We start from the raw sequence: 27,771 nt of genomic DNA, 5'->3' as shown, positions 1-27,771 counted from the left end.
GGGCTCCGCAACTTCACCTTGCAAACTCAGGAGGATGGAACAAGTTAGTATATGGACGGCCTTGATAGTATATTTAGTAGTTCACGGCTGTTATGAAGCTTGGCTGCGCTGTATATTTTAGGATTGCTGAATGTTCACAGGGGAAAGAGCCTAATCCCAATGGCTGTTCTTCTCGTATGCTATAATTGCGGTTAAGCTGGAAGAGGCTGCTCACGACCCAACAATCCTGCGCTATATTGATCCGTATTACAATATCTCTAACGGTTGAGCAGACCCTTTCAAAAAATTGTCCAGACTATCTAATCGTCCGATTCGTAAAGACAGATCTTGTTGGTTTTCTAAACAACGTTGAACCCAACCCCTCGCATCAGGGCCTTCAGCCAATACCTGTCTATTGGGCGCCATCTCCATAGATCGCCTTGCGACCAAGCTTTATTACTTGCGTCCACTTATCATGGACATAGGCGAAAAGCGGAAATAGAATGTATAAGATCTTAGGCGTTATAGTAGGGATCATAAATTATTATACGTCTTTTACCTGTCTATGAAAGGGAGGTTCTATTCACGGATCTTTTGCTACGCAACTATGGCATCATACGCGGATTAGGTCTAGGCATGACACAGAAGAGGGCGGAAAAGAAGTAATTATCATTTGTTGAAAGCAAGATATAATAAGGATCTCGATGCGTCATAATAAAGCGTTGTCCAATAACTTGGCAGCGTTTCCAACGTCAATTGTATCGTGTGACTCCTGTTGAGGCTGCCAAGCCCAGGTTCTTGCCCATAAGGATCAAGAAGAACAGGATTTCGGTTTCATAATTCGCCGCTAGGTAATAATGATTTAGGTGCTGAATCTTGTCTCAAATTGCTGGTAAAAAGATGGTATTGCACCTAAATCTGAGAATATCTTTCCAATACCCTTGAACATGACACTCGCCATTCCTCAAGAAATTTCCACCGCGCTTGAAATACTAGATAGTATAGGGGCCACCGTCAATACGATCGCCATCAACCTGGGAGCCAACAGACTCGATAGGAGGAGCTTCCGGAAATATCTTTGCGATTACGCTGACCGCGCTGCGTCCGATGGCCGACTCATTAATGCTTCGAGGGAAGACACCCCTCAATGTGCCAACCGTGGCTTGCTTCTAGCCTACGCGCATATGGAGTTGATATGCTGGCTTGCAGACAACAACTATACCATGTCATCTTCGTCGGTCAAATGGTACAGCTGGAGGAAAATACGCGCGAAATACCGCCTCCCTTTACTTGGAGTTTCGCCGCAAAAGTCCCATTTATTAAAGAAGTTGCGGTATATCAAGACCGTAGCTGATCAAGTATACGCTGAAATGGACGGCAAAAATGTAAGCATTCCCCTATATCTGTCTCTTGGATAAAACCTAACAAGAGGGAAGGTTCCGCCCTTGGATGGGCCTGTCAGATACCGGAAAGTCTCAGCCCGACCGCCGGTTGATCCTCCACCAGGAATGGACGACCTCGTTCATCGGGCCAGCCTTGCCCACAAGCAGCTCGCCCAGTGATCAGAGAAGTCGAGCTTCGCACTTGACCTCCCAGCTTCGATGAAATAACACGAAAAAGTCGCACTCTTGAGATGCGATATATGCCTAATATGTATTTTTTTCACGTTGTGAAATGATAGTTGGTTACATGTACAAGCCTGTGATCAGATAAGCGTCATAGCATACCTAGGTAGCCAATTTTATAGTCTCATGATACCTACATACCTCGGTAGACCCTTATCAGAGTGCCTATATAATACGTAGTGAGGGTAGGGCGCTTAGGCCAAGATTGGAGCCAAAAGCGGCAATGTCTCAGCACTAAAACGGAAAGCCATACTTCCCCGATTGGACCTCGGCTTCGGGATATGGCAGAATGGCGGGCGGTGCCGAGATGCCCGCGTGTTGATTTCCCCGGATTCTGGGTCCGAACCTCAGTCTTCCCCCAGTAGTTCGCTAAATCTGGAGATTCTGTAGGACATCTTCTCAGAGGCGCTTGTTAAATGATTTGGTGATTGCTTTTCGTTCACATCTTCTCCTACCTCCCTCGCTTCGTTTGCCGACGGCAACCGGACAAGACACTGCACCCCATGGACTTCGAACAGTATGGGCAGAGCTCCCAGCAGCCTCGACAACGGAGAAGAAGAGCCGGAAAGCGGCGATTGAACAATAAGACACCCATCGCAGCACGTTTGGCACTGGATCCCCAGCTACGCGGGAAGGTCGGCATATTATCCGAGGATCTAGCGAATGACCTCTTCCAGCAGCAGGCTCTCCAAGGTGAGTTGCGAAGCCTCCTTGAGTGGCCCTAATAAGAATATCAACTTACTCGTCTTCGTTCTGATCAGATGTTACGACGTCCGACGACGGAGTGCTCTATGTTGCAATCGCCCCACATACGCCGACTTATACCTCTGTGGAAGATCAGGCCTGGACGATACTCCCAGTGCGCATTCAGCCCACAGAGAGATCGCCAGTTGCAATGTCACACTCGACAGTGCTGTTTCCCGAATCAGCAGACTCACTCCAGCCTTTCCTCCAGGCCTTGGGGAAAGTCGACTCGTCGCGCAACTCCCTACAGGCACACCGTTCTGTAGAGATTCGGATCTTGGACGTTGCCCCGATTCACCTTGATACAATCTTTGTGACCGTTGAGCGACATCTCCTTCGCAATCATGATGATGTTCAGACCAAATTTGGTGGTGGATTCACGAATGCGCAGGGGCCGAATGGACTCTGGGGGAAGACCGGGAAGTCGGTAGAAGCCAAGAAGTACTCGAAAAGGGCTGCAGCCGATGCTGAACAACGTCTCACTGCAGCAGTTCGCGAAGCATTGGGAGCTCAGCGTATTGTTCATACTGGAGACGTGCTGCCCCTTCCACTCCCTTCTCATCCCATAACTTATGCGCCTCCACCCCCTGCGCGGATCTCATTCTGCGAGCCCGTTTCGCAAGGCTTACTGATGTCGACGACAAAGATCGTGCTTGTCCAGGCCCGGCCTCAAGGAATTCGTGCTCAACAAACTATGCCTTCGAGGTCTGCGCTTCTGAAGCAAGTGGCCGAAGACGAAGCCGACGATACTTCGAACGAACAATTCTATTCTGCAGCTGAGGATAAACCCGGCGAAAGTGGGACAGAAATGGAGGTAACATCAGCTGCCGAGGAGTCAGAAACAGAGGGCTCAGCAGGATCCATGAGTGACTCCTCAGATGATTCCTTGGAAGACATGATTTCTCTTAGTGCGCCTGAACTGCCACAACCACCATCGGGGGTAATGTCTTCCTTGACTTCGGCGACTCCTAGAGCCGGCGGTCGACGATCTGACGGAATTCATACTCCGGGTTCTGTCGCATCGAATTTCACATCGGCCACCATGCGCCCTGGCCGGGGCGGAGGGAAGACCTTTAAGGTGGAAGGTCTCCTGCAGCAAGTCCCAAATGAAGTCCTGCACCCCCGGCCTCGTGACGATGAAGACGTCGACTCCTTTGTCTTTGTAGATATCAGCACCCTCGCCAAGATTGGATGCTTCTCCGGCGATTGGGTTAGAATTGAAGCTGCCGAGGAGCCCCAGCTGAATATGTTCGCGTCTCTCAAATTTGGAAGCTTTAACGACTCTCCTGAAGACTCGGGCGATTGGCGCCCAGTTAAGATTTTTGGTCTTTCGGGTCTTCCGTCCTCCAAACCCCGGTATGCCATTAACCACTCAGGTGAACGCCGGCCCAGTATTTCGCAACGTCCACCCACCCGCTTGACGCCTTCGGTTTTCGTTCCCCCGTTGCTTCTTGGTAACATTGAAAATCCCAAGTACCTGCGTATCTCTCCTATGACCTTCGCTACCCCTAATGGATCCTCCAAACCTGGGATTTTGCAACACATGAAGAACACTGCTGCTAAAAACCCGCCTTTGGCGAAAGAGGTTACGTTGCTCAAGGTTTCCACTCCCCTCTCAATGGATCGGGTTCTTCAACCAGCGCTATTTGCAGGATTGAAGCAGTACTTTGAGTCACGCCGGCGTATCCTTAAAAGTGGTGATTTGGTTGGAATTAGTGTGGACGAGGGATTGGGCAGGGCGGTGTTCTCTGGTACCGGTAGCGGTGACAGTGCCAGTCAGGAGGAAGATATTACTATCCGGCTGGGTCAAGGTGCCAATGCCACTAATGCCGGAACCCGCAAAATCGGCGTCGCTTGGTTCCGTGTCGGGCAGGTAGCCCCGACTACAGTAGAGGAGCTGGAGGAGACAGGCGAAGATCAGTGGGGTGGAGTCGCTGTGCTTGACCCGGCGACTACGCGCATGGTACAGGCTGGAAGCGACGTGAGCCGGGTCCCTGGCGTGTTGGGCAACGGGTGGGAGTATTGGCTGGGCGTCAAGACGATCCCAAAGACCGTCCATGATGCTCCAACACCTCATGGAATTGTTGCCGATCCACCTCAGTCCGTTATCCCTCCATTGCAGCAGCGGATCCGTGATCTGATGTCTGCTGCCACAAGCCCGCGGGCTATTCAACTAGGAATGAAGCCCGTCTTCATTCTCCTCAGATCGCAGCAAAGACATATCGGCAAGGCAACCGTCGCGACTCGAGCGTGCTCGGATATCGGTATCCACACATTCCCTATCGATGCGTACGATATCTTGACAGAAGGCGGCGCGAATGGTGGCGATGTCAAGACCGAGGCCTATCTCAAAGCCCGAGCAGAACGGGCCTTCCACTGCGGAGCAAACTGCACCGCACTGCTGATCAGACATATCGAGGTTCTAACCGCTGATCGCATTGTCACAGCAATGAGCGATATCTTGAACGATGCCAGAGTTGTCATTGCTACCACCACTGATGTTGAAACTATTCCTGAAGGTATCCGCAGCCTGATTACCCATGAGTTCGAGATGGGTGCCCCGGAGGAGAAAGAGCGTGAAGGCATTCTGCAAAATGCTGTCACCGAGCGCGGCATCAGACTGTCCGCGGACGTGGACCTTGGCAGCATTGCTCTGAAGACCGCAGCTCTTGTTGCTGGAGATCTGGTTGACGTCGTGGAACGAGCTGCCGGAGCGAGAACAGCTCGTCTCGAAAGTCTGGCCGAGGCTAGCAAGAAGATTTCCGGCTCGGAGGTCTTTGTGAGAGACGTCCTGCTGGCAGGAGGCGACGGTGCACGCGGCGTCACCAAGGCAGACTTTGACGCTGCTGTCGAAGCTGCGCGCAAGAACTTCGCTGATTCGATCGGTGCACCTAAGATTCCCAACGTTGGCTGGGACGATGTTGGTGGATTAACAAATGTTAAGGATGCCTTGGTCGAGACCATTCAGCTGCCGCTCGAAAGGCCCGAGCTCTTCGCCAAGGGCATGAAGAAGCGGAGCGGTATCTTGTTCTATGGCCCACCCGGCACGGGCAAGACCCTGCTTGCCAAGGCCATTGCCACCGAGTTCTCGCTCAACTTCTTCTCCGTCAAGGGACCCGAACTGCTTAACATGTATATTGGTGAATCCGAGGCAAACGTGCGCCGGGTATTCCAACGCGCTCGGGATGCTCGCCCCTGCGTTGTCTTCTTCGATGAGCTGGACTCTGTTGCGCCCAAGCGTGGTAACCAGGGAGACAGTGGTGGTGTTATGGACCGTATCGTCAGTCAGCTGCTCGCCGAGCTGGATGGAATGAACGGCGGCGAGGAGAATAGCGGCGGAGTTTTCGTCATTGGTGCGACTAACCGTCCCGATCTGCTTGACACGGCTCTTCTCCGTCCTGGTCGCTTCGACAAGATGCTCTACCTGGGCGTGTCAGATACACATAGGAAGCAGGCGACTATCCTTGAGGCTCTGACGCGGAAGTTTGCTCTCCACCCCGATGTCTCGCTTGACCGCGTTGCGGAACAGCTTCCTTTGACTTACACTGGTGCTGATTTGTATGCGCTCTGCTCTGATGCCATGCTAAAAGCTATCACTCGAAAGGCCACTGCGGTCGACGAGAAGATCAACGCTCTGCCAAATGGTCCCGTCAGCACTGCCTGGTTCTTTGATCACCTTGCCACGAAGGAGGATGTGAATGTGATGGTAACCGAGGAGGATTTCCTGTCTGCCCAAGGAGAGCTTGTGCCAAGTGTTAGGTATGTTTCGTTTCCACTCACCCGTTCCATTCTACCATCTGAGTTCCAGTGACATACCATGGTACTAACCCCTCGCAGCGCCAAAGAACTCGAGCACTTCGAGCGCATCCGTCAAACATTCGAAGCAGTAGACAAGTCAAAGCAAGACCCCGCCGCAGCCGCGCCACAGACAATCGCCGAGGCAATGGAGGCATTCAGCCTGGGCGGCTCGGCCATACCAGAAGAGGCACCTACCATCAATGGCGACAGCCTCACGCCCGGGGGTATTCACGGCCGTATCAAGGGACTGAACAGATGGCCAGGAAACCCTGTCCGCAGCACCAGCGGCCAGTCAACAACCAGCAGCAAAGGCAAAGGAAAGAGCGTCAGCAAGAAGGGCAAGTCCCGCACCGGTGCGGAATCTGATGGATCTGTTGATGGTGATGATGAGGATATGGCAGATGCCAATTCTAAAGAGGATGAAGATGAGGATGATTACGTTGTCCGGACTGATCACTTGAGAAACCCAATGGAGGAGGTTGAATAGAACGTATGGCACTGTCCGTATATTTTAACGTGCCGATACTATTCACCGGGCCAACCAGGCTTTTGTATCTACTTTGCTGGTTTATATACCTCTTGTTTGTTTGTGCATTTCTGATTCCCTTTGCTGCTGTTATTACTTCCGTGGCCTTGTATCACCATGAGTGTACGTGTATCTACGCTGCGATGGCGGACTAAACGAACTCTCAACAACTTGAAGTCGCTTGCTGTTGCGTCGGAAGCGTGCCTGTCGCGCTTTTCCGTAGTAAGAAATCTCCATTGCGATAGAGATTTTCGAGTGTCCTTCCTCTTTCTTCCACCGTAAATTTTCTCCGTGATATTGTCTCAACATCGGCCTTCTTCTCAATCTCCTGTCCTTTCTTCAAGATTTCAATCGCCTATTCCAAAATGCTCGTTCATAGCGGGTGACCGAAGGCGATGGACCATCCATTGCCTTCGGCCTTGCCTTGTCCTTTTGACGCCGTGTCCCGTCCACCGTACTATCTCGTCCTATCACCCCAATCGCTTCTTCAAGACTCCACTACCTCTCAACACCATACTGCCCCTTGACAGTCTTCGCAGGTTGAACTTCGAACTCCACACATCCTGGACTACAATGATATTCGAAAATTGGCACATTTTGGGACAGTTTGAACCGTTATTACTGCATTCACTACAGCCAAGATTAGCTTCCTTGGAACTATGCAGTACATACATACTCAGGATATTTCTTTCGAAAAGAGCTTTCCGTTTCGGCTCTTTCTGGCGCTCTGGCAGGTTGTAAATGATTCTTCAACAGGAACAGTTGATTTACTTTTGCGCCCATCTCCCCAGTGTACTCACCTTCAGCGAGACAAATACACCCCGTCTCTCGCAGTATAGCAGACTTAAGGCAATCTTCAGCATTCCTAGCAACAACTGCTTCAGGAAACGCAAGGAACTAGACTGTCTAATCTTATCCGTAGAGCGGCACAATGGAAATGAGACAAACGTATCTTATAACCTTCCTGTCCTCTTCGTCTGTGACTCCAGATCAAGTGGCAGTATTCTATGAGCCCGTGTTAGCCCACAGCCATTCAAGCACTCCAGATATGCTCAATTCGCGTAGTGATAGCGCGTATGAAAGGCGCAATAGTGGAGAATGACCTCCAGGTCCCCGCCCACAAGGAGCTAATCGACGGCGTCGCGCGTAACTAATATAGCATGTCATAAGGATATAGTTACTACCTCTACGCTAGGCTGCAGTCGCGCTTTTCAACTACGTTTCCTCAGACTGATTCGCGGTCCTTATCATTCTAGATTGTCTATACCTATTTATAAAGCGGCGCAATAGCAAGATTGTATAGATGATCTTACTTAAAGCCCTCCTATCCTCTTTGTCTGTGACTGCGGATCAAGTTGCAGCATTCTATAAGCCTATGTTGGTCCACACTCATTCAAGCAGTCTAGATATACTCTATTCGTATATTGATAGCGTATATGAAAGGCGTAACCTTATTGAACAACCTCCAGTTTGCTATCTACGATGATCTAATCGATAGCGTCGCGCGTAACTAACATAGCATGTCATAAGGGCACATGCCAAACGTTTGCTCTATGTCGCAGTCGCACTTTTCCACTACGTTTCCTCGACGATTGTCGCTCCTTATCATTCTTTCCGTTTCTTTTCACATCTTCTGCCCTTCTCAATCGCTTTGCATCCACCTTCCATCCATTTTCCATCCATCTTCCATCCTTTCGCAACACGAAGGTATGTGTTACTGAGGTGATATGCATATTGTTTACCGTCTCATCCGCTGACCAAACACTGATAGGGTATTCTCATTCATTGAACGCGTTTCTACAAACAGCGGGTTGACACTTTCAAATTCACATTCGTCATTCGTGTGATTGCGCACTGTCCAGCCACAATGAGTATCCACCTTGTCTCGGAGCATATATCCTGGGGACAGGCTTTTGCCAACACCCGGGAGCCCTCTAAGACGCTAGAAATTCTCGCAAATAACCCGCGTTCCCTGAATACCGGCATCGTTGACATCGAAGTCAGACCCGTCCCCGTGGCTATAAAGCCCAAGGGAAAGCCAGTGAAGGACTTGGGGGTTATGGGTTGCCTTCCCAACGAGGTCGTTGACATGATTGTCAACAAATTGGACATCATGAGTGCTAACAAGTTCTCGCACGTCAATCGCCTCGCCAATCACTTTGTGCAGCGAAGCCCAATGTCGTTTCTGCGGCAGTGGGCCCCCGGCATGGCGAAGATGCTCAAGCATACCCAGATCCATTTGTACTGGAATATCCTCCAGCTCAAAGAGGCAATCCTCCGTGAGAACTGCGTTGTTTGCGGCGAATCCTCTGTTCAGATCTACCTCCCCACCATGGAGCGTATCTGCCACCCATGCGTGCACGACAACCACGCGTACTGGTGTCTCCCCGTTGAACTGGCAGCTATCATCTTTGGTCTCGACATATCCGATCTCATTGACCCCCAAGCTTTGTTTCTCCCACAGCTGTGCAAGATTGACTTTGACTACACGGACCTTGGAGCCTGGGTTGTGCCTATCAGGTTGGCGCTGACCAAGGCCCTGGAGAAGCATGGCAACCGTGAGAGCATCAAGCGTGCCTCGGAGGGCAGATCGCCACTTGCTGTCGTCGAGACGTTCGCGAACCCCGATGACGAGGAATTCGAGGTTGTAAACCAGCACGACATCTATCGCGCCGCTAAGCTCTACTCGCCGACCCCTGTCCGAATGCGTTTGCTCGTGTCGCTGGGAAACTACCACCGAACTGCTCATCACCACGAAGTCTCCTGCCGGGTCCCCGTCGTCAACCGGGACAATACGCGCCAAACACATTACTCCTGCCGTGGGTGCACTGCCATGCTCGCATACAACAAGAGTGAACGAATCTCCGATGCCAATATGCGGCTGATGCGACTTGACCCCGCCCTCGACAAGTATGAACGCTCGTTTGAGATCTTCCGTCGCGCCTTTCGTGTGTGGACCGAGGCGGATTTGATTGAGCATATTCGGACCGAATGCATTGCGGGTTGGATCTTGCTGTATTTTGAGGGTCAGAAACTGTAGTCCTGAGTGGCTCTATCGCCCTGGCTGTAAGAAGTGATGACAGCCAGTGGTGGACGGGGGAGCTGGAGAATGTATCAGGGGTGACTCTTGGGGGCGTTTGTTTTCAACGGAGCGTTGGAGGGCTCGAGGATATCAATTTGAATGGATGGTCAAGATCTGGGTTGGGTTTAGCAAATAATGTGTGTACTTAGGACAATAAAAGTACATGGCCGATGGCAAGTTTGCTCGAGTGATTTTCTGCGTTTTATGTGAATGGACCCTCTGATTCTCGTCTCTGTTTGACCACGTCTCACTTTGTGAGAGTGAACTGATCTAAAAGGATCGATGGCTTCCATACAAAACGATGGACCAGAAGACCCAGGTAAACGCATCCATGGATAAAACGAATGTATTACTATATATCTTCATCTGCTCCCCCTATCGTTTCTTATCTGAGAGTGCTAGCAACTCGCCATTCCCGACAACGACTATCACCGAATAATAGAATAATAAGACAATGTAATCACCCTACTCATCAGGCTGCCCAGATGATTGACCTCCTTTCCGGCCTGCCTCTCTAGCCCTCGGGTCTCCAGGCTCGAAGCTTCCTCCTGAAGCTTGACCGCCTTTCGAGGCAATATCATGCTGTATAAGAGTCAGTCTGGTATCGTACATACAATAGGTGCTTCTACGAACCTGCTTGTTTGGATCCATAGAAGCGAATCCGCTCTGGTGGCTAGACTGCCCGCCCTTGCGAGCGATATTCTCCACCTCTTCGTGAGGTCGGTTGGCGAAATTACCAGGGTTGGGGTTGTCGGACATAGTGAAGGTATGTCAAGGTAGTGTTTTTGTTAGGTAGTGTTGTGCGATTGCTTGGATAATTGCAAGATAACTTGAAGGTACAAGTGGTCATCCGAGGGGTAAATTAACCGCTTATTTATGTGTGTCGCCAAGCTTGAGCTATTCAGGATCTGAAGTCACCTTTGACGTCAGGCTACTTCGATTGGATATTTCCATCGCCACATACCAAACACATCAATTTCAGATGACTTCAGAGGAATAGATGAAACAGGGCAGAGTGATTGTGTGCTTGATGAGGCAATGGAAATGCCAAGTTTTCTTGTCTCTTGCTCAGCTCGAGACCGGATCAAAACTTGTGTTGTACGAACGACACGTCACTATGAGTTACATACAGTTCGATCTGTATGTTTTCATAGGCTGACCATAGGCTGACCGATGGAAGAAAGGAGACCAAAAAGCATGGAACAATCGATGCATGGATTGTGCGACTGACCGGTTTTCTATATGCTTCCTATGGCTCGCCTTGCTGGGTTGACCCGCGCAAGTTGAAGTACGGGTACAAAGGTAGGACCAACGATATTTTGTATCGCTGCATTTCGTTTGATGATGGTTGTGTATAAGCGATGGATCGACTTCGTACATCAATAACGCGTATAGACCATTCTCTATCGAGGCACTATGCACTGCAGGGACCGAAGTACAGAAGAAGCAGAAGAGATATGTAAAGAAAGTTGTATTAAGAGAATAAAGAGCGACCTTCAGACTAGCACACTATGGGGGGCACCCGACTATCAACCTAAGCCTAAGACCACAACAGTAGTTTGGTTATCCCATACAAAGTAGTGGAAAAAGCAAATCACGGCAGATCTTCTTCATCTGGACCCTCGTTGTACTTGTTCGAGGTTCTAGGCTTTGCATGACGGAGACGGTCCCCCCTCAAGATGTTGGACTTATCAATCGCCTCTTGTTCGTCCTCCTCTAGACGATGTTAGTGGTCTTTAATTACTATATAGTTGGTTTAACAAAACATCAACTTACCAAGCTGCTGATCAGTATTGGAATAAGGAGGTTGCATTGGATCGTCAAATTGCTGTTCGTCTCTCTGAACAGGGACTTGTCCTTTCAAGTTTGGGTTGGTCTCTTTTGCATAGGAGTCATCTCTGAAGGTTCCGGCCACGGGCGAAGGATCATTCTGCCTCTCGTAGTTATCTTCTGCGACTCTCTCGGTACGGTTCGACATCTTGTGGTTGAAGTAGACTCTGGGGAAAATTTCAAAAGTTCAAAGTTCAATCAATGACCCCGATAATGAGGAAGAGACGTCCAGGATATATAACGGTTTGGACGGAAAACCTGTTGTCAAACCAGTCATTGCATGATCAAGGGTTGGTCGTGCTACTTGTTTCCAACTATTATGACCCATGGAATATGTAAGTTCAAAGCCTGTTGGCAATTATATGTCGCTTGCTTCAGAACGGAGGGTGATGACAGGTGAAGTCATGGGTCACAAGCTTGGCTGCATCAACTATTGCGATCAAATTGTGAGATCATAGGCCGTAAGCAGCGGCTTCTCATCGGGAACGCTTCATTGTCGGTATGAGAACTGATGTTTATCGCCGATGACCGACGACTCCTATATTGCATGGGGATAGTTTCTAGGTGTCAACGGCTCGAGATAGTCCAATGTCGAATTTTGGTGTCTCGAAGCTTAAGACCACGAAAACTAGTATTTTAACAAAATATTATAAACGGCCAATGCTAATTCTATTAAATAACTAGATATCCCTTAGCTAACTGTATACACGAAAGCATGTAGTCAACCTTGACATGGCGTAACCGTGTATTGCGGTGCATGAGGACTACTAGAGGATTTTCAAGTTGGGGAAGTTGGATGAACAAGAAAGATCTGCTCTCGCTCTATAGAAATAATTCTGTGCCAATTAGATCATACGGACATCTTAATTCCTAAAGGTGATATTTGGAGTGTTGATTTAGTCCCTTGGGCTACAACTTTCATAAACTCCTGATGATTCGTGGTTTGCACAACCGATGACCAAGTGTACAACATATTCACCAATCTAAACAATCTAAAGCAGTAGAGAGCCGTTGAAAACGATGGGCTTCAAAACAGGTAAGAGATAGATATTAAACTAGGAAGTACTTGTGTTGTCTCAGTTTGATAATGATGTAATTCCGGATGACGTCGGTCCCCAAAGTTATAAGATCCCAAGATCGCGTTGATTCGATGGTTATATACTAATATCTGCGACCTTCGTACATATGTTGGATTCCGACGTGAGGTATTCGATATGACGATTTTCGTCGCGTCTCTGTATGTGGTCATGGGGTTCCCTCGCATACGTATCTGATACAAATCGCCTTCTAGTTCTCTCCCTTACACTGTGACCCGCCAAAATTCATGCAGCACTGAAGTTCCATCACCAAATCCCCTCCTGCCTCAGAGCCTGAACTCACCACCGGGTGGAGGCAATGGTGAATTCAACAATGAGACACTGCATGGAATTGACTTGACCCCGGATGCCACCCCGGATGCCACCCCAAACCACAAGAACATATTTACTTCCGATTCACCCCTTCCACCAAAGAAGGGTACGGGCTATCCATTTCCCTCAAAACCGCACTTAAATGGTGGGTCACCTACAAATGGCGCGACTCAGTGGAGTATTATTCCTGCAACAAAAGTCAACGATGGCTTAACAAGCGCTATACGTTCCGCTGAGGATATCGGCTACCTCAAGGACACAATGTGGGTTGGCACGCTCGGAACACAAACGGATACAATGGAGGACTATGATCGGATGGCCATTAAGCAAAACCTCAAGGACGAGTATGGGTCCTTGCCCGTGTTTGTATGCGACCGTGACTTCGATGGACACTGTACGCACTGCAAGACCATCCTCTGGCCGATATTCCATTACCAGGTTCCCGATAGCCCCAAAAGTAAAGCCTACGAGGACTGCTCCTGGGCCTACTATGTGAGGGTCAACCAGGCTTTTGCGGAACATATTGCGGAACATTGCAAGACAGGCGATTCGGTTTGGGTACAGGATTATCACTTGATGTTGGTCCCAGCCATGCTCCGAAAGATGGTTCCCGACCTCCAGATTGGTTTTTTCCTTCATACCGCTTTTCCGTCCTCCGAAGTTTTCAGGTGCTTGGCCACGGGTAAGGAGCTACTTAAGGGTCTACTCGGTGCCGACTTGCTCGGCTTCCAGATCGACGAGTACTCCGGTCATTTCCTACGATCTTGTAGCAGAGTCCTTTCCGTGGAAGCTACCGATGAAGGGATTCAGTTAAACGACCGCTTTGTCAACGTGGGTACATTCCCAATCGGCATTGATCCTACCTTATGGGACCGGCGAAGACAGCTAGCCGATATTAGGCTCTTGATCGACACTATCTTGGCTCGGTACCGTGGTAAGCGGATCATTATCTCCCACGACAAGATGGACTATGTCGGAGGGATCCGCCAGAAGCTGTTAAGCTATGAACATTTCCTAAACACACACCGGGAATGGGCGAACGATATTGTTTTGATACAATTAGTTACCACCACTACACGGCAGCCCGACCTGGAAGCGAGTATATCCGACATTGCTCTACGCATAAATTCCGCCTATACAACCCTTGAACATCAGCCCTTAATATTTCTCAGGCAGGACCTCTTGTCGGCACAGTACGTCGCACTTATCACGGTAGCAGACGTGCTGATAGTCACCAGCCTTCGAGAGGGAATGAATCTGACCAGCCACGAGTTCGTTTACTGCCAAGACGGGCTCTATAGTAACAAGGCGTACGGATCAATGATTCTCAGCGAGTTCACGGGTAGTGCATCCATATTTGGAGATAATGCGCTCCTAGTCAACCCTTGGGACTTCCATCAGTGCGCAGATGCAATACATACGGCATTAGTTCGGAACCGGGAAGAGCGAAAGAAAGCTTGGGAGCAGCTGCACAGATCACTATTGGATAATTCAGCAACAAATTGGGTCAAATCCTTTAAAGAACGGCTGTCTCATGTCTGCAGCGAGCAGTTATCGCACCGAAGGTGCACTCTACCGTGCCTTTCCGTCGACCGTTTGAAAGATCAATACCGACAGGCGCGCCGTCGCATGATATTTATCCAATACGAAGGCACATTAGCACCCTGGAGACCCCCGAGTGGTGTCATGTTTCTTGTCACGCCCCAACGTGCAGTAACAACCTTGACCGACCTGACAGACGATCCACTCAACGTCGTGTACGTGGTAAGCTCGCGAACGCTGGAGGAACAGGAGCGCCACTTCCGCCATATTGCTGGTGTGGGATTGATTGCCGAAAATGGGTGCTTTTTGCGTGAACCGCACGCCACTGAATGGCAGAAGTTAGTGAGCGAAGGGCAGACGGATACGTGGAGAGAAGGGGTATCCTGTATCCTTGCATACTTCCAGGAACGAATGGAAGGTAGCTGGGTCGAAATGCGCCACTTTTCGATCGTCTTCCACTTCGGTTCGGTGGCTGACAGAGCAATGGCCAAGCGTCTCGCAGCTGAGTGCGCAGACCAGATTAACGATGCCTGTGCCAATCAGGGCATTCACGCTGTTATCTATGAATCTGCTGTGATAGCTGAGCCTATTGATACAAACAAGCGTCCCGCGGCGGAAGTGGCGTGGCGCTACGCGGGAAGCTCCAACAACTCGAAGCCTGACTTCTTGTTGATCATTGGTGGTGACCGTGAGGATGAGGATTTGTTTAGGTGGGCCAATGAGATGGAGAGCACCGGTGAAGTCGATTACTCCATGACAGCGACAATAGGCTCACAAGGCTCTGAGGCGAAGACGATGTTGACGCATGGAGTGACAGGTGAGTCTAGTCATTCTATGAGAGGTGATGTTGACTAACCTTAAACCAGGCATTCTTGATTGCTTGCAGCGACTGGCCTCCCACTAGGGGTAGACGTTCGGCATTATTGCGAAGACAAATCACGAAACAGCGGCGGGGAGTCACTCGCAGGAAACATTATTAGTTACGGCCAGATATTGTTATGCGCGAGTTGGAATTACATTTGACCGGTGTCTTGGGAGCGGGAAGGCCTGCCTGTCATGTTTGAGGCGTGCTCTATTTGGGTTAGTGGTGTTTCTGCGTGGCCAGGTTCTGCTCAGTCCTACTTAGTGGCCAAAAAACGGCAAGGCCTAAGCACAAAAACACAATGGGAACAAATCAAGTATGTACAACACATTACATAGGAGTATTTGTCTCCAGAGATAGGACAGGAGATAGCAACCTTGGAAGGTTTGCGGCCCACCGCTCCACATTGACTCGCTTCCCTGAACATATCGGCCCAATTCACTGAAACAGGGACAAATGCCGTACAAGCCTACAACATACAAAAGCAGTAAAGCCAAGGGTTTTGGCCAAGACCTTGGACTAATATATCTTCATCTATCCTGCATATCACCCTATATTTTCGTATTTATCCGCCTCCGAAGATCGTCCACTTCCCCCAGTTACATTGCTTCCCGCTAGTCGGCCTGTGGGTCTACAGTTGACCAATGATACGTCGAATAAGGCATAAGCACTGGGGCTGCCGCCGCAAGCCCATGGATCGTCGGTTCGCGACTATCAAGGGCCTTGGTGGCCCGATAATCTTGCAGCGTTTTAACTGGCTGAAGTTGCCGCTCTCGGTCCGCCGGACCAGTCACAGACACGGCTGGTTATCGTATCCCTCAGTCCCGAGGTTTTATACCCCAAATCCGTTACATAACGCTACTCCGTACTCGCTTCCCCCGCGGGGAGACAACAGTAGCGGAGAGGTAGATTGGGAATATGAATTGATATTCGAAAATCTGTCGTCATGTTGTCTCATCCGGGTTCTGCTTAAGATCCCTGTTTTTCCTTGTCTGATTTTCTTCTTTCCATCACTTGTTGCCTGTGGTACATACTCGCCATGGACAAAGAAGAATACAATAGCGATGACGCTCAGCTGGCCCAGATGGGCCATAAGTCTGAGCTGAAGCGAAACTTCTCGCTGATGTATGTGCTACAATTGAAACACATTCCTGGATTGTGCTAATCTCTCTGTTCGTTCTTGAAGCTCAATGCTGGGTCTTGCTTTTGCCATTCTAAATGTACGTGATGCGACCGAAATCTTACCAGGTTCCATAAGAATCAACAATTAACACTGGACAGTCATGGACCGCTTTGTCGGCAAGTCTGGGGCTCAGTTTGCCCTCGGGAGGCAGCGTTAGTATCGTCTGGGGTATGTATCGGCTTGGTTCTCTGTCTAATCCTCACGATCTAGAGCTGACATGAGTCTCGACAGGTCTTATTACTGCAGGAATCTGTAATCTGTGCATGGCAACTTCTCTAGCCGAGTTCCTTTCTGCATACCCCACCGCCGGAGGCCAGTATCATTGGGTCGCTGTGACTTCATGGAGCAAATGGATGCCAATTCTTTCCTGGATTACGGGCTGGATCAACTGCTCTGGCTGGGTTGCGCTGGTCGCGACTGCTGGTCTTTTGGGCAGTGAGCTCATCCAGGGTGTGATCTCTCTCATGAACCCGGTACGTCACTCCTCGGCTCCAAGATTCATATATCTGACTGACGTTCTGATCCAGAGCTATAACCCCCAGCGCTGGCACCAATTCCTAATTTACTTCGCCTACAACATTGTTGCCTTCCTCATTAACGCCTTTATGAACAATATCATGCCTTATGTCACCAAGGGCGCTTGTGAGATACCCTATATCGAGCTGTCCGAGGTCTTCTACTAATTCCTACAGTCATCTGGTCTCTGACAGGGTTTGCCGTCATTTGCATCACCGTACTTTCATGTGCCTCGCCAAATTATAACTCCGGAGAGTACGTCTTATGTGGTCGACAATTCCATGGTTTAGTTTCAACTAAAGACTGACAACCGACAGATTTGTCTTCACCGATTTTATCAACAAAACAGGATGTAAGTCTCCCCTGACTATTCTCATTTATCTTTCTTGGACTGACTCTTGTAGGGCCTGATGGAGTTGCGTGGTTGCTCGGGGTATGTCGTCTAATGCAAAAATTCATGGGCATATCTGACAAATTCATAGCTTCTGCAAGGCGGTCTTGGTGTTACAGGCTTTGATGGCGTCGCCCACATGATTGAAGGTAACTTCCAAAGTGTTGCGCTTAATCATGGGCCTGAGGCTAACGGAGTACAGAAATTCCCAATCCCTCGGTTGAGGGACCCAAGATCATGATTGCCTGTGTCGGTATCGGCACTGTCACTGGCACGATCTTCCTTGTAGTACTGCTTTTCGTGGCTGGCGATATCAACAAAATTATTGATTCTGCAGCAACCCCGCTCCTTGCGATCTTGAAGAATGCCACTTCAAGCAATGCAGGCGCGATCTGTCTCTTGATGTAGGCCTTACTGCTCTCCCGTGGCTTCCTTGTTCTACTGACACCATTCAAAGCTTCCCCCTAGTCTGCGCTCTGTTCGCTGCAACCGCAATCATGACGACGAGTAGTCGCATGGTGTATGCCTTCGCACGGTACGTTATTATGGACATTCAATATTTCAAAAGTAGTTATTATACTGATAGTAGTTATAGTGATGGTGGTCTCCCTGCGTCTCCGTTCTTCTCTCGAGTTCACCCCACGCTAAATGTCCCCTTGAACTCGCTTTATCTCAATCTAGCTCTCGTGACTATCTTCGGTTGTATCTTCTTGGGCTCATCCAGGTAAGCTTATGAATAACACTTTATTCTGGATACTGCTAACATCTCCAAGTGCTTTCAGTGCTATTGTCTCAGCGTCAGTGGTGCTGCTTGGTATCTCATATGGAATGCCAATTGCAGTAAACTGCTGTCGAGGAAGAAGAATGTTACCGGAGCGCTCATTCGTCCTGCCAGAAATTCTCGGCTGGACCCTCAACATCGTATGATATCTTCCTCTGCAGTTCCACTGAAGTTATTACTGACGCAAAACTTCGCAGGTTTCGTTGATGTACATCGCTCTGACCACTGTCCTCTTTTTGTTCCCCCCTGAGCTACCTGCCACTGGTAGCAACATGAGTGAGTTGACTTTCTATTTTCCGTGATACGAAAACACAAAGCTGATCGGATGTGAACAGATTACTGTGTTGCGGCGTTCGGTATTGTATTCGTCATTTCCGTCATCCAGTGGTTTGTAGATGGACGCAAGAATTTCGTCGGGCCCCGTATCCAAGTGGAAGTCTTCAATGGAGAAGTTGGTGCTCAGCCAGAGCAGCCGATTCCAGTGGTTGAACAGCACAAGGATTAGACTTATAAATGGGAGGATATATTACACACAATGTACCTCGATAGTGCAAGACTAGAATTCTATGTGGAATCTCTCACAACCCAGGCAGCTCTCTCTCGCCATCTGATAACTAGGAACTACGTAGTACGCCGCAAAATGGTACTAAGCTGTTATATTTGGGATTTTGGCAACTGTTAGTACATGCTTCTCGCTTAAACTGACAATATCCATCTAATACAGTCTTTATTTTCCGTCAAAATGGTGGTTTCCATATTTGCATATGTCTGTCACAAGCTAAGTAGTTCGATGTTGTGCGCTCCCAACCGAATTAATTAGCCTATCATGTGACCAGATTGATAACCCCAAATTTCATACGTCATCCATCGATATCAACTTCTACTTCACGTGACAATTTCCCAACAATTCATCCAAACGCCTACTACACACAGCTCACTCATCAACACAATGTTTAATGTTCGGTGGCCATCATTGCCATCGCTTGGCTTGTTCTCATCCTCGCCCGCGCGGGCGATTGATTTGCCCCCAGTCCGCGTCCATGAGACCGAGACCGCTCAAGACAAGCCGGCCCGGGCATTCAAGCACCTATTGAAGTTGAACCATGTTGAGAACTCACTGTTCGACTGTCGGAACTTCCCTAACCAATTAATACATGTGAGTGGATTGGATTGCTTCAGTGATGCGAACTTCCTATGTATGCATGTTTTTGTCATTAGTCCATGTCATTGACCTGCTCGCAGCTCTTGAGCTCCTCCTTTCTGCAAGGGGCAGACGCCGATACTTTAGGCCGGATATACGAGAAGGAAGTGTCTGATCTAGTTAAATGGAAGGAATCACCGGCGGAAATAACTATTCTCGACTGGCGAGGCCACCTGGGATGTCGAAAGTGAGTTGCTGGCCTTGTCTGAACTTTTCTTCCACTTGGGGCTACTTGCTAATACCAAGCAGATTTGATCGAGCGTTTGTGGATTTCTTTGAAGATGAAATGGTCCGCCTCAGCTATGACTGGAAGGAAGTTGTGGCCGAGTACCTGTTTACTGACAAGGAGCCCATGTTTGATTCTATAATGGCTTCTCGTATGTTTTTCATGCTTTCCAAGAAAGGCCGGTCTCACTTTGCACGCGCTAACCATCTGCCTAGTCGGATTGCCGCTGATCCACCTTGCGTACGCCTTTGAAATGGACAGCCGTGAAATCGGAATGGAAGCACTCGCCCTTGCAGCAACGTGCCACAATGACATATATAAGTCTCTGGGGGGCCCTAAGCACTCGGAAAATAAGGAGTCATATGAATCAAAGTCACTCTTTGCAATTCTCGACCTGGTCCGGAAAGATGAAGACCTAGATGGCCTCTTCCCCACTCCCGGCAGCGACAACCTCGATACCCTTTTCGTCAGCCGCAACGCCGCGCTTCTCAACCACTGGAAGGCATGGAAGATCGAGAATCCAATTGAACAGTTCCGCGAGAGCCAAGAGCTTGCAGCTGCCTTGCTAGTTGGAACAGCTCCAGATGATTCGCCCGGGCATTACGATTGGTTCTTCGCTTTGAACCTCGCGACCAGCCACGCAGTCCGTGTCGTGCTACCTTTCATACCTCCTCAGTTCCAAATTTCTCTTCTTCGACAATGGTGGTTAATCTGTGTTGGCATATACGTCGCGCAACTGCGCCCCGAGATCAGGATAGACCAAATCCGGGATTATGATCTGAATGGCAAGGACTGGGAATGGGTTGCTGAGAATGCTGTCAATGGTGAATTCTCATCCAATGTACAATTTGTCAGGACCACTCGAGCACTGAAGGAACTGGCTTCGACTTGGGGCGATTCTGATAGCTTTTTCCTGAAGGCTGCTGTGCGATTTGTGACCGAGTTCAAGCATTGGCGGGGTAACTTTGTCGGATATGAGCTGTAGGTTTTGCTTATATGTTTTCCACTCCACTCAGCTCAAATTTATATACGATTTAATGAATATGAAGGAAATATATTGACTGACGGCCGGTCCTCGACTACGATGGAAGTGAATAATTGATGTGATGCATGGGGTCACGTGTAAATATTGACGTGTTGAATTTTTGCACTGTTTGCACTTGAGAAACGCGCACATCATCGTGGCCGAGGTCACCGCCAACATTAACTAATCTAAACGCGACATGTTTCTGAGGATCTTGAAAAGCCAGAATATTCAGATCCGCGTGGTTGCTACCTAGATAGTCACCTCGCTTACTCACCCTACTCCCCCTTATTCTTCTGACCTCGAAGCATCCAACACCGCCAGCCATCAAACACCATTCCTGTTTGGGACAACGACTTCCACAATGCAGGATGCCGATGTACCCCTCTACCTACACGCAGAATTCCTACCGAACATTCGCCAGATAACCCTTTATGTGTCGCTTCCTCGGACGGCAAACTTCGACGGAATCAGACCAGATATCCAACTTTCAGAATCAAGAAAAGCAGTCACAGTCTCCTTATCAAGACCATTTCAATACGTCACAGAAACAATCAAACTGCCAGCACGTGTTAGCGAAGGGTCTGGACGCGCGTTGAAAACTACCTCTGGAACAGCATCAAAATCAGACCCCGATGGCACTGGAGATCCTACCTACGATTTTTCTTTCCGCATGCAGGTCGATCCCGATGAAGAGGCGCTGGCGTCTCGAGATGAACTAATAGATGAATATGCGCCCTGGACAGCAGAGGAAATGTCGACTTCGACTCGTATTCGTTGTCGACAATGTGAACATGCTTTCCTCAACTCCTCGTTGATATCCGAGTCGGTTGATCAGGGACCAGGCGAAAGCCGTATACCGGGATGGATCTGGAAAGACCTTCCAAGTGGGAACTGGGCTGAAATGATGGATTTCTGGCACTGCCACAAACCTGACCCCCATGAAGGCCACGAGAAAGACGAGAAAGCCTCTGCGCTCGAGAAGGAGGAACAAACCGCACAAACTAAAGGATATGGAGCGGATAGCCACGTTGTGGCTGTTTCCGGGACGGTCTTCGTTGACGTTGCCACTTTTCTTGTGGCTGAAACAGACTGCACGGGTTTGAAAAAGGTAAGACTTTTACATCTCTTTTTCCTACGATCCTTTTATTCTACCTTTTACCCCGGAACCGGGCAACTTAGAAGGGGACCACTCAGATCTCGGTGGGGTGGCCTCCGATACAATTGCCCAAGATGGACGAAATGCACTTTGTGTACTTGCAATCCAGGGTGAAGGTGGTCCTCTCACAGGAACAGGATCACGAACTAGAAGAGTAGTTATCCTCTCTCCGGAGATGGATTTCGCTCTTTGCGTTTGCGATACTGGACTTGTGTGAGCCGCTTTTTCCCTGTTTTGTGACTCAGAGTGTTCTCTATTTTCAGCGCCGGCTATCTGAGCAATGTAGCGGGCGTGATTATAAGAGTTACATTATATTATTCTCCTTGCGTGATGTGATGTGGGTAATATCTATATATGAGCTTAAATGCAATGTGTTCCCGTTCACTTCCAAGTATTCCATCCGGCGCAATAGTTCCAATTCCCGCTATAATTATAATTTACTGACAAGCAATGCAATCCAGGGAAATGATGAAGAGCAAATACACAACATTGAAGCCTCAACACAACGAACTCTCGACTGCACAAACTGCAATGCCATCATCGGCATGGAAGATCCAGTCGCCAAGGGATGGCGACTCCTGAAGGCCAGCGTATCCCTGAATACCAATGCCCCCCGCTGTGAGACAGACGTTGCAAAGTGGGAGGTCCACCCAACAGAAACAATTGTTGCTGCACAGTTACTTGAATTGATCGAGAGAGAAAGCGCCCGTCGATTCGTCGTTCACTGTGGCCAGAAGAGCGGTCTCGTGGTAGGTGGTATTCCATTCCATATCAACTTCCTGTGCAATTTTTATGCATTGCAGACCACCAAATCTACAAGTGACACTCGCTAACAAATATTTGTACTTGGCAGCTTTGGGTCTTCAATCCAGACATGCGATACTCGAATTCTAGTGCAGGCTGTGCTATCATGGCTCAACAAGCGATGAAGGTATTCTACCAAACGTCTCCCGATGTGGATGAGCTGCTCCATCCGGAACTTGGACATCCCTCGCCTTTGTCCGTGGAAGAGTTGGAGTTACCGTCTATGATATTTGAAGCAATGTCGCAAGCGTTGACTAAGAGTAATGAAATGCTCCCGCTCTCTGCCAGGAGGTTTAACGAGTGGAAGGTTGGGCTTTTGAGCCGTTTCAGGCGCGGGGAGGCTTGAGTTGTTGGTTCTGTATGATACAAAGGAATAAAGCCAGATCCACGCTGACAATGCAAGTATGATACTTAAAATTCTTCATTGTTATTCATGTTTCTTCCCAATTTGGGGTTGATATTATCGTGGCTACGTGTCATTTTGAATTTGAAGGCTTCCAGCGCCCCATCTAACCATCAAAGGGTGTCTCATAGGGAGGCTCAGCCTGAGGTGTGAGACGAGCGATGTGCCGGCGCTGGCCATCCTCCCAGTCGAAAACGGCAGAATGGCAAGCCAGACGGTTCTGTGAAGGTCAGGGTCTTTTCTCTCTTTGAAGAAAGAACAGGTTGGTGCTATAACTTACATCCCAGACAACGACCGTACCAGCCTTCCAGCGAATACGAGCCTGAAGATCCTGCGACAAGGCGATGTGATCGTACAGGAATTTGAGGAGATGGTCTGATTCCTCTTTTTTGTATCCAACAATGTAGCGGGTGACTACACAAGAACGAGACATGTCAGCTTTCTAAATCTTACACCAAATGTGTTTATTCGAACTTACACTGCGGGTTCACGTAAAGTGCCTTCTCGCCAGTTACCGGGTGAGTCCGGACAATAGGGTGCTCCGATGTAACAGGATCCCGGCGGGCAATACCGCCGCCGTTCAAACTAGCATTAATCTGCTCGAGGCCGGAGTGCACGGCCTTCAATCCGTGGAGTCGTTCCCGGAAGCCAGGCGACAGCCGCTTATAAGCCTGGACCATGTCGGCGAAGAGGGTGTCGCCGCCTGTGCTGGGACCATCGAGCACATACAAGAAAGTCGTGCCCGGAGGCTGCTTCTCAAAGGTCACATCTGAGTGCCATGTAATAGTATTCGTGCGCTCCTTCAGAAAGGTCTCGCCTGTTCGGTCGTCAGCACCGCGGAAGACAAGGTGAATCTCTGGGAAGCCCTTGGGGGCCCCTGAGGTCTGGTGGATGTGGTGCCGGCCAAAATAGCCGGCATAGTCGACAACCTCTTGAATCGGACGGGATGCAAAGTCTTGGTCGCGGAAGGCTGTATAGATTTGTTAGACTGATGCTCAGAGGGATCGGGATCGGGATTAAAATGTCCCCCATCACGTACCGACGACTCGTCGCTGGGCAACATAGAGGGCCAATTGGTCCTTGCCCTTGTCAGAGAGTTGGCTTAGTTGCACGCCGTGGATCTCAGAGCCAATGAAGGGAGTGATCTCGTCGACCTCGACTTGACCTTTGGGCAATAAGTCTGGGAAAGAGGGATCGGCGTCTTTGCCGTGGTCATAGTGCTCAAAATGCTGCAGAGGAGGATATCTGGACGTCTATTAGATATGATATCCATGGGGATGCGGGGCGGCATTAGCCAGGATATAGTCATACCTTTCTGTTTCGTTATCCCAGACGGGCAGATATTCTGGATAGGATACAGGAGGCACCTTGTCTGTGCCCTTGATCTCGACCTCTTTTTCAATCTTGTATCCAATCAAGTTCTCCTTGTTGTGGCCGCCGTCCGACTTCAGCGGAAGCGCAACAGGCGGGGCGCGAAGGCCCACTGTCTCAGTAAGTGAGGGAGCCATGTTCTAGGGGTGAGTCTGAGAATGTATATGTGTATTTCCCCTTGTGATCATATATATTCTCTCAGTATATTCCCCATACCATGAAGGGTTAACACTGCCAATATATAACCATTTCGGCACGATCAAACCGAGAACAGGAATTGCGCCATCATTGCGGGGGTTTGCGGGTTTCACGAAATGATAATAAGCCAGTGTCAACTTTCCGTGATCATAGCGAGCGAGCCGATGAGCCTGCGGGGTTGTGCGAGGTGGAAGGTACACTGTGTATTGCATAGTATGTTGTATACGAGATGATAGTCCCCTTAGCATTCCAAGGTTGTATGAGGATGACGTGATAAATGGATGGCGTGCGTACACTGACAATCATCGTGATCTGAGTAGGATACGAATCACTCGTAGGCTCTATATTGATGTGCTACGGGATATACGATTCGTGTCAAAATCCACTTATGGCGTGATAGTCGACTCACCTCGCGCAACACTTTTGCAGCTTCTTGGATATCGTTGCTTTTCAGCTTAGGCTTTACTGAGATGTTATATTGAATGGAATAACTTGCATATAGTCAATGTTCCAAGTGGACTTATTGAAATATATTCTTAGACAGGGTATAATACTCCACGTTCTATACAGTTAATATAGCATAGACTACTCCGTACTCCGCACCCCGTGTAATACCACGTTTACTTTGAATATCATGTAGATCTTCATGAAACAGGTTAGAGTCGCGAAGCACCCCTGCTCAATTTAGCCCCGCCAACTCGTTGGCTCTAACGTCACTCCCACTACACTTGCGTGACCCAGCCAAGCCAATACCTAACTAGACAACATCCGTCGGCTCTTGGATTACTTTCAAATGCTAATTGCTAATTGCATAGAATCTCTTTTATCTAGGGATGTTGCTATCTAATATCCACAATCCCTCGGGAACACTTCCCGACTTCCAGTCTAGGCCTCCCTGATTCAACCCAGTCAGCCCTACTAGTTCGCAATTGGGACTCTAAATCACACGTGCACGACATACTCGGCAATTCTTTCTGTTGCCAATGTTTCGATTGACACCTTTACCGTTTCGCCTGGCCCACCCATATGCAGAGACCGAAGCGAGACATCTGGTAAATATGGCGTGATAAGTAAAAGTCAATGTCGTCTTGCTGCCTTTATATGTGTTAATGCCCATGCAACGCAAGAGATGCTTCTATTATTCTATCCACAATCTGGATTCCGATCCCAGCTACCGCGAGATGGCGGTTGAAGAAGCCAATAAAACGGCCTCCGATACCAAGCGCTTTGACTCCAAGGCTACTCCGAGAGTCTCATCCGCAGAGTCTTCATCTTCATCAACATATGACGGCCCTCAAGCAAAGCAGACCGACTGCGCTTTCGATACTACCGAAGACCCGCGGTTCTACAAGCCCATTCCTGAATATGAGGGTGCCCATCGCTGGGACCCGGACTTTGAGTGGACAGAGCAAGAAGAGAGAGCCGTGGTTAAAAAGGTACGAGTTACTCATGGTATCATGTATCGAACTTGCAGCAACTGACCCGTTTCACAGATTGACTGGCGTGTTTGCACATTTGCTTGCGTGACTTTCTTTGCGCTCCAGCTAGACCGCGGAAACGTCGTCCAAGCCACGTCAGACAACATGCTGGACGACCTTGGCATGACCACGAACGACTATAACACTGGCCAAACAATCTTCTACCTAACATTTCTCTTCGCCGAGCTGCCCTCTCAGCTTATATCGAAATGGGTCGGCCCCGATCGCTGGATTCCCGTGCAAATGATAAGCTGGAGTCTCATCGCCGCATGCCAGGCATTTATCCAGAACAAGAGCGGGTTCTTCGCAACCCGCGCTATGCTCGGTCTTCTCGAGGGCGGCTTTATTCCAGACACCATCCTCTTCCTATCATTCTGGTACAAGTCCAAGGAATTGCCTATCCGGCTCAGCTACTTCTGGGTGACATATGAAGCAACCGCAATTATCAGCGCCTTCCTCGCCTTTGGCTTCCTCCACATTCGCCAATCGGATGGCACCGGTGGCTGGCGATACCTGTTTGCCCTGGAAGGCTTGATCACCGGTTTGATCGGTATTGTCGCTGCATTCTGGATGCCGCCCTCGCCAACGCAGACCGCGGGCCGGTTCCGCGGTAAGAATGGCTGGTTCAATGAGCACGAAGAGAAAATTATGGTTAATCGCGTGCTGCGCGATGATCCGAGCAAGGGATCCATGCACAATCGTCAGGCTGTTACGCCCAGGCTGCTCTGGCAGGCACTGAAGGACTACGATATGTGGCTCATCTATCTGCTCGGCCTTACTTGGATGATCCCTAACACGCCGGCTACGTCGTACATCAGCCTTGAACTGAAGTCGCTCGGTTTCAGCACTTTCAACACGAACCTGCTTACTATCCCGGCCTATATAATTTTTATTGTAAATCTGCTAGTGTGGACTTGGGTGTCTGAGCGGTTTAATCAACGGCTGCTACTTGGTGTCGGTGCTGAGCTCTGGGCTCTGATCCTGTTGATTGCGCTGGAGACTATTTCTGAGGATGCTAGTGCTTGGGTGCGTTGGGTTCTGCTGATCATGCTGATTGGTATGCCCTACGTACACGCTATCATTGTTGCAATTACATCGCGCAATGCAGGCTCTGTGAGGACGAGAACGGTTGCTACTGCTGTGTACAACATGATGGTGCAGGCCAGTAACATCATTGGTAACAATGTAAGTGCTTCCGGTGTTCTTGCGTGCTTAAGACATCATAACTAACAGCCATGCCCCAGATCTACCGCACCGAAGATAAGCCGTATTATCACACCGGAAATAGGGTTCTTATGGCTCTTTCGGTGTGGAGTATGGCGATATTCATCATTGCCAAGATATACTACGTGAGGCGCAACAAGTATGTCAGCCCGTTTACTCTAATCGGTCAAATTACTTTTGCTAATATATGATTCTAGACAAAATGCCGCTATCTGGGATAAAATGTCCAGCGAAGAGCGGTCGCGATACGTCGTTGAAAACAAAGATCTTGGAAACAAGAGGTATGTCTAGGAGTTGTCTTTTGTTCAACTGAATGCTAACGACTGCGCTACAGAGTTGATTTCAGATTTTTGCATTAGACACGACTACATTGTCTGATACGTATGTGGTTAGATGATAGAGGCATTATTGACTA

General features: G+C 49.1%; 11 protein-coding genes across 11 annotated transcripts; 8 read left to right on the top strand and 3 right to left on the bottom strand.

Annotated features, from left to right (window-relative positions):
* Positions 1-926: 926 nt before the first annotated feature.
* On the top strand, positions 927-1,541 carry N7525_009040 (glyoxalase family protein; the record flags this gene model as incomplete). The annotated part of the gene is made up of 2 exons (XM_002563114.1): positions 927-1,364; positions 1,416-1,541. The coding sequence occupies 2 exons, from the start codon at positions 927-929 to the stop codon at positions 1,539-1,541; spliced, it is 564 nt and encodes a 187-aa protein (XP_002563160.1).
* Positions 1,542-2,107: 566 nt separating this feature from the next.
* pex6 (AAA family ATPase peroxin 6) lies at positions 2,108-6,633 on the top strand (the record flags this gene model as incomplete). Its single annotated transcript, XM_002563113.1, has 3 exons — positions 2,108-2,297; positions 2,366-6,107; positions 6,186-6,633. 3 exons carry the CDS (start codon positions 2,108-2,110, stop codon positions 6,631-6,633), a joined length of 4,380 nt encoding a protein of 1,459 aa, XP_002563159.1.
* Positions 6,634-8,539: 1,906 nt separating this feature from the next.
* N7525_009038 (uncharacterized protein) lies at positions 8,540-9,712 on the top strand (the record flags this gene model as incomplete). The annotated part of the gene is made up of 1 exon (XM_002563111.1): positions 8,540-9,712. One exon carries the CDS (start codon positions 8,540-8,542, stop codon positions 9,710-9,712), a length of 1,173 nt encoding a protein of 390 aa, XP_002563157.1.
* Positions 9,713-10,219: 507 nt separating this feature from the next.
* Positions 10,220-10,513, bottom strand: N7525_009037 (con-10 family general stress protein; the record flags this gene model as incomplete). The annotated part of the gene is made up of 2 exons (XM_002563110.1): positions 10,220-10,336; positions 10,388-10,513. 2 exons carry the CDS (start codon positions 10,511-10,513, stop codon positions 10,220-10,222), a joined length of 243 nt encoding a protein of 80 aa, XP_002563156.1.
* Positions 10,514-11,348: 835 nt separating this feature from the next.
* On the bottom strand, positions 11,349-11,732 carry N7525_009036 (uncharacterized protein; the record flags this gene model as incomplete). Its single annotated transcript, XM_002563109.1, has 2 exons — positions 11,349-11,470; positions 11,531-11,732. The coding sequence occupies 2 exons, from the start codon at positions 11,730-11,732 to the stop codon at positions 11,349-11,351; spliced, it is 324 nt and encodes a 107-aa protein (XP_002563155.1).
* Positions 11,733-12,798: 1,066 nt separating this feature from the next.
* N7525_009035 (trehalose-6-phosphate synthase) lies at positions 12,799-15,439 on the top strand (the record flags this gene model as incomplete). Its single annotated transcript, XM_002563108.1, has 3 exons — positions 12,799-12,821; positions 12,876-15,352; positions 15,402-15,439. 3 exons carry the CDS (start codon positions 12,799-12,801, stop codon positions 15,437-15,439), a joined length of 2,538 nt encoding a protein of 845 aa, XP_002563154.1.
* Positions 15,440-16,436: 997 nt separating this feature from the next.
* On the top strand, positions 16,437-18,773 carry N7525_009034 (GABA permease GabA; the record flags this gene model as incomplete). Its single annotated transcript, XM_002563107.1, has 15 exons — positions 16,437-16,522; positions 16,584-16,617; positions 16,679-16,748; positions 16,812-17,053; positions 17,108-17,222; positions 17,273-17,351; positions 17,414-17,448; positions 17,501-17,529; positions 17,579-17,636; positions 17,690-17,891; positions 17,945-18,022; positions 18,083-18,211; positions 18,261-18,408; positions 18,466-18,544; positions 18,604-18,773. 15 exons carry the CDS (start codon positions 16,437-16,439, stop codon positions 18,771-18,773), a joined length of 1,554 nt encoding a protein of 517 aa, XP_002563153.1.
* Positions 18,774-19,217: 444 nt separating this feature from the next.
* N7525_009033 (questin oxidase family protein) lies at positions 19,218-20,680 on the top strand (the record flags this gene model as incomplete). The annotated part of the gene is made up of 4 exons (XM_002563106.1): positions 19,218-19,424; positions 19,511-19,656; positions 19,719-19,846; positions 19,911-20,680. The coding sequence occupies 4 exons, from the start codon at positions 19,218-19,220 to the stop codon at positions 20,678-20,680; spliced, it is 1,251 nt and encodes a 416-aa protein (XP_002563152.1).
* Positions 20,681-21,083: 403 nt separating this feature from the next.
* Positions 21,084-23,028, top strand: N7525_009032 (HECT-type E3 ubiquitin transferase; the record flags this gene model as incomplete). Its single annotated transcript, XM_061214577.1, has 3 exons — positions 21,084-21,830; positions 22,340-22,627; positions 22,732-23,028. 3 exons carry the CDS (start codon positions 21,084-21,086, stop codon positions 23,026-23,028), a joined length of 1,332 nt encoding a protein of 443 aa, XP_061069008.1.
* Positions 23,029-23,191: 163 nt separating this feature from the next.
* On the bottom strand, positions 23,192-24,593 carry N7525_009031 (TauD/TfdA dioxygenase family protein; the record flags this gene model as incomplete). The annotated part of the gene is made up of 5 exons (XM_002563104.1): positions 23,192-23,305; positions 23,366-23,499; positions 23,564-24,055; positions 24,125-24,330; positions 24,397-24,593. 5 exons carry the CDS (start codon positions 24,591-24,593, stop codon positions 23,192-23,194), a joined length of 1,143 nt encoding a protein of 380 aa, XP_002563150.1.
* A 1,242-nt stretch (positions 24,594-25,835) lies between these two features.
* Positions 25,836-27,715, top strand: N7525_009030 (putative transporter; the record flags this gene model as incomplete). Its single annotated transcript, XM_002563103.1, has 5 exons — positions 25,836-26,090; positions 26,148-27,317; positions 27,377-27,495; positions 27,554-27,637; positions 27,691-27,715. The coding sequence occupies 5 exons, from the start codon at positions 25,836-25,838 to the stop codon at positions 27,713-27,715; spliced, it is 1,653 nt and encodes a 550-aa protein (XP_002563149.1).
* Between the last annotated feature and the right edge of the window lie 56 nt (positions 27,716-27,771).

This window comes from Penicillium rubens (assembly GCF_028828025.1).
Source record: "Penicillium rubens strain IBT 27055 chromosome Unknown utg000003l_segment0_segment0, whole genome shotgun sequence".
NCBI classification, from domain to species: domain Eukaryota; kingdom Fungi; phylum Ascomycota; class Eurotiomycetes; order Eurotiales; family Aspergillaceae; genus Penicillium; species Penicillium rubens.
This window is presented reverse-complemented; position numbering and strand designations above follow the sequence as displayed.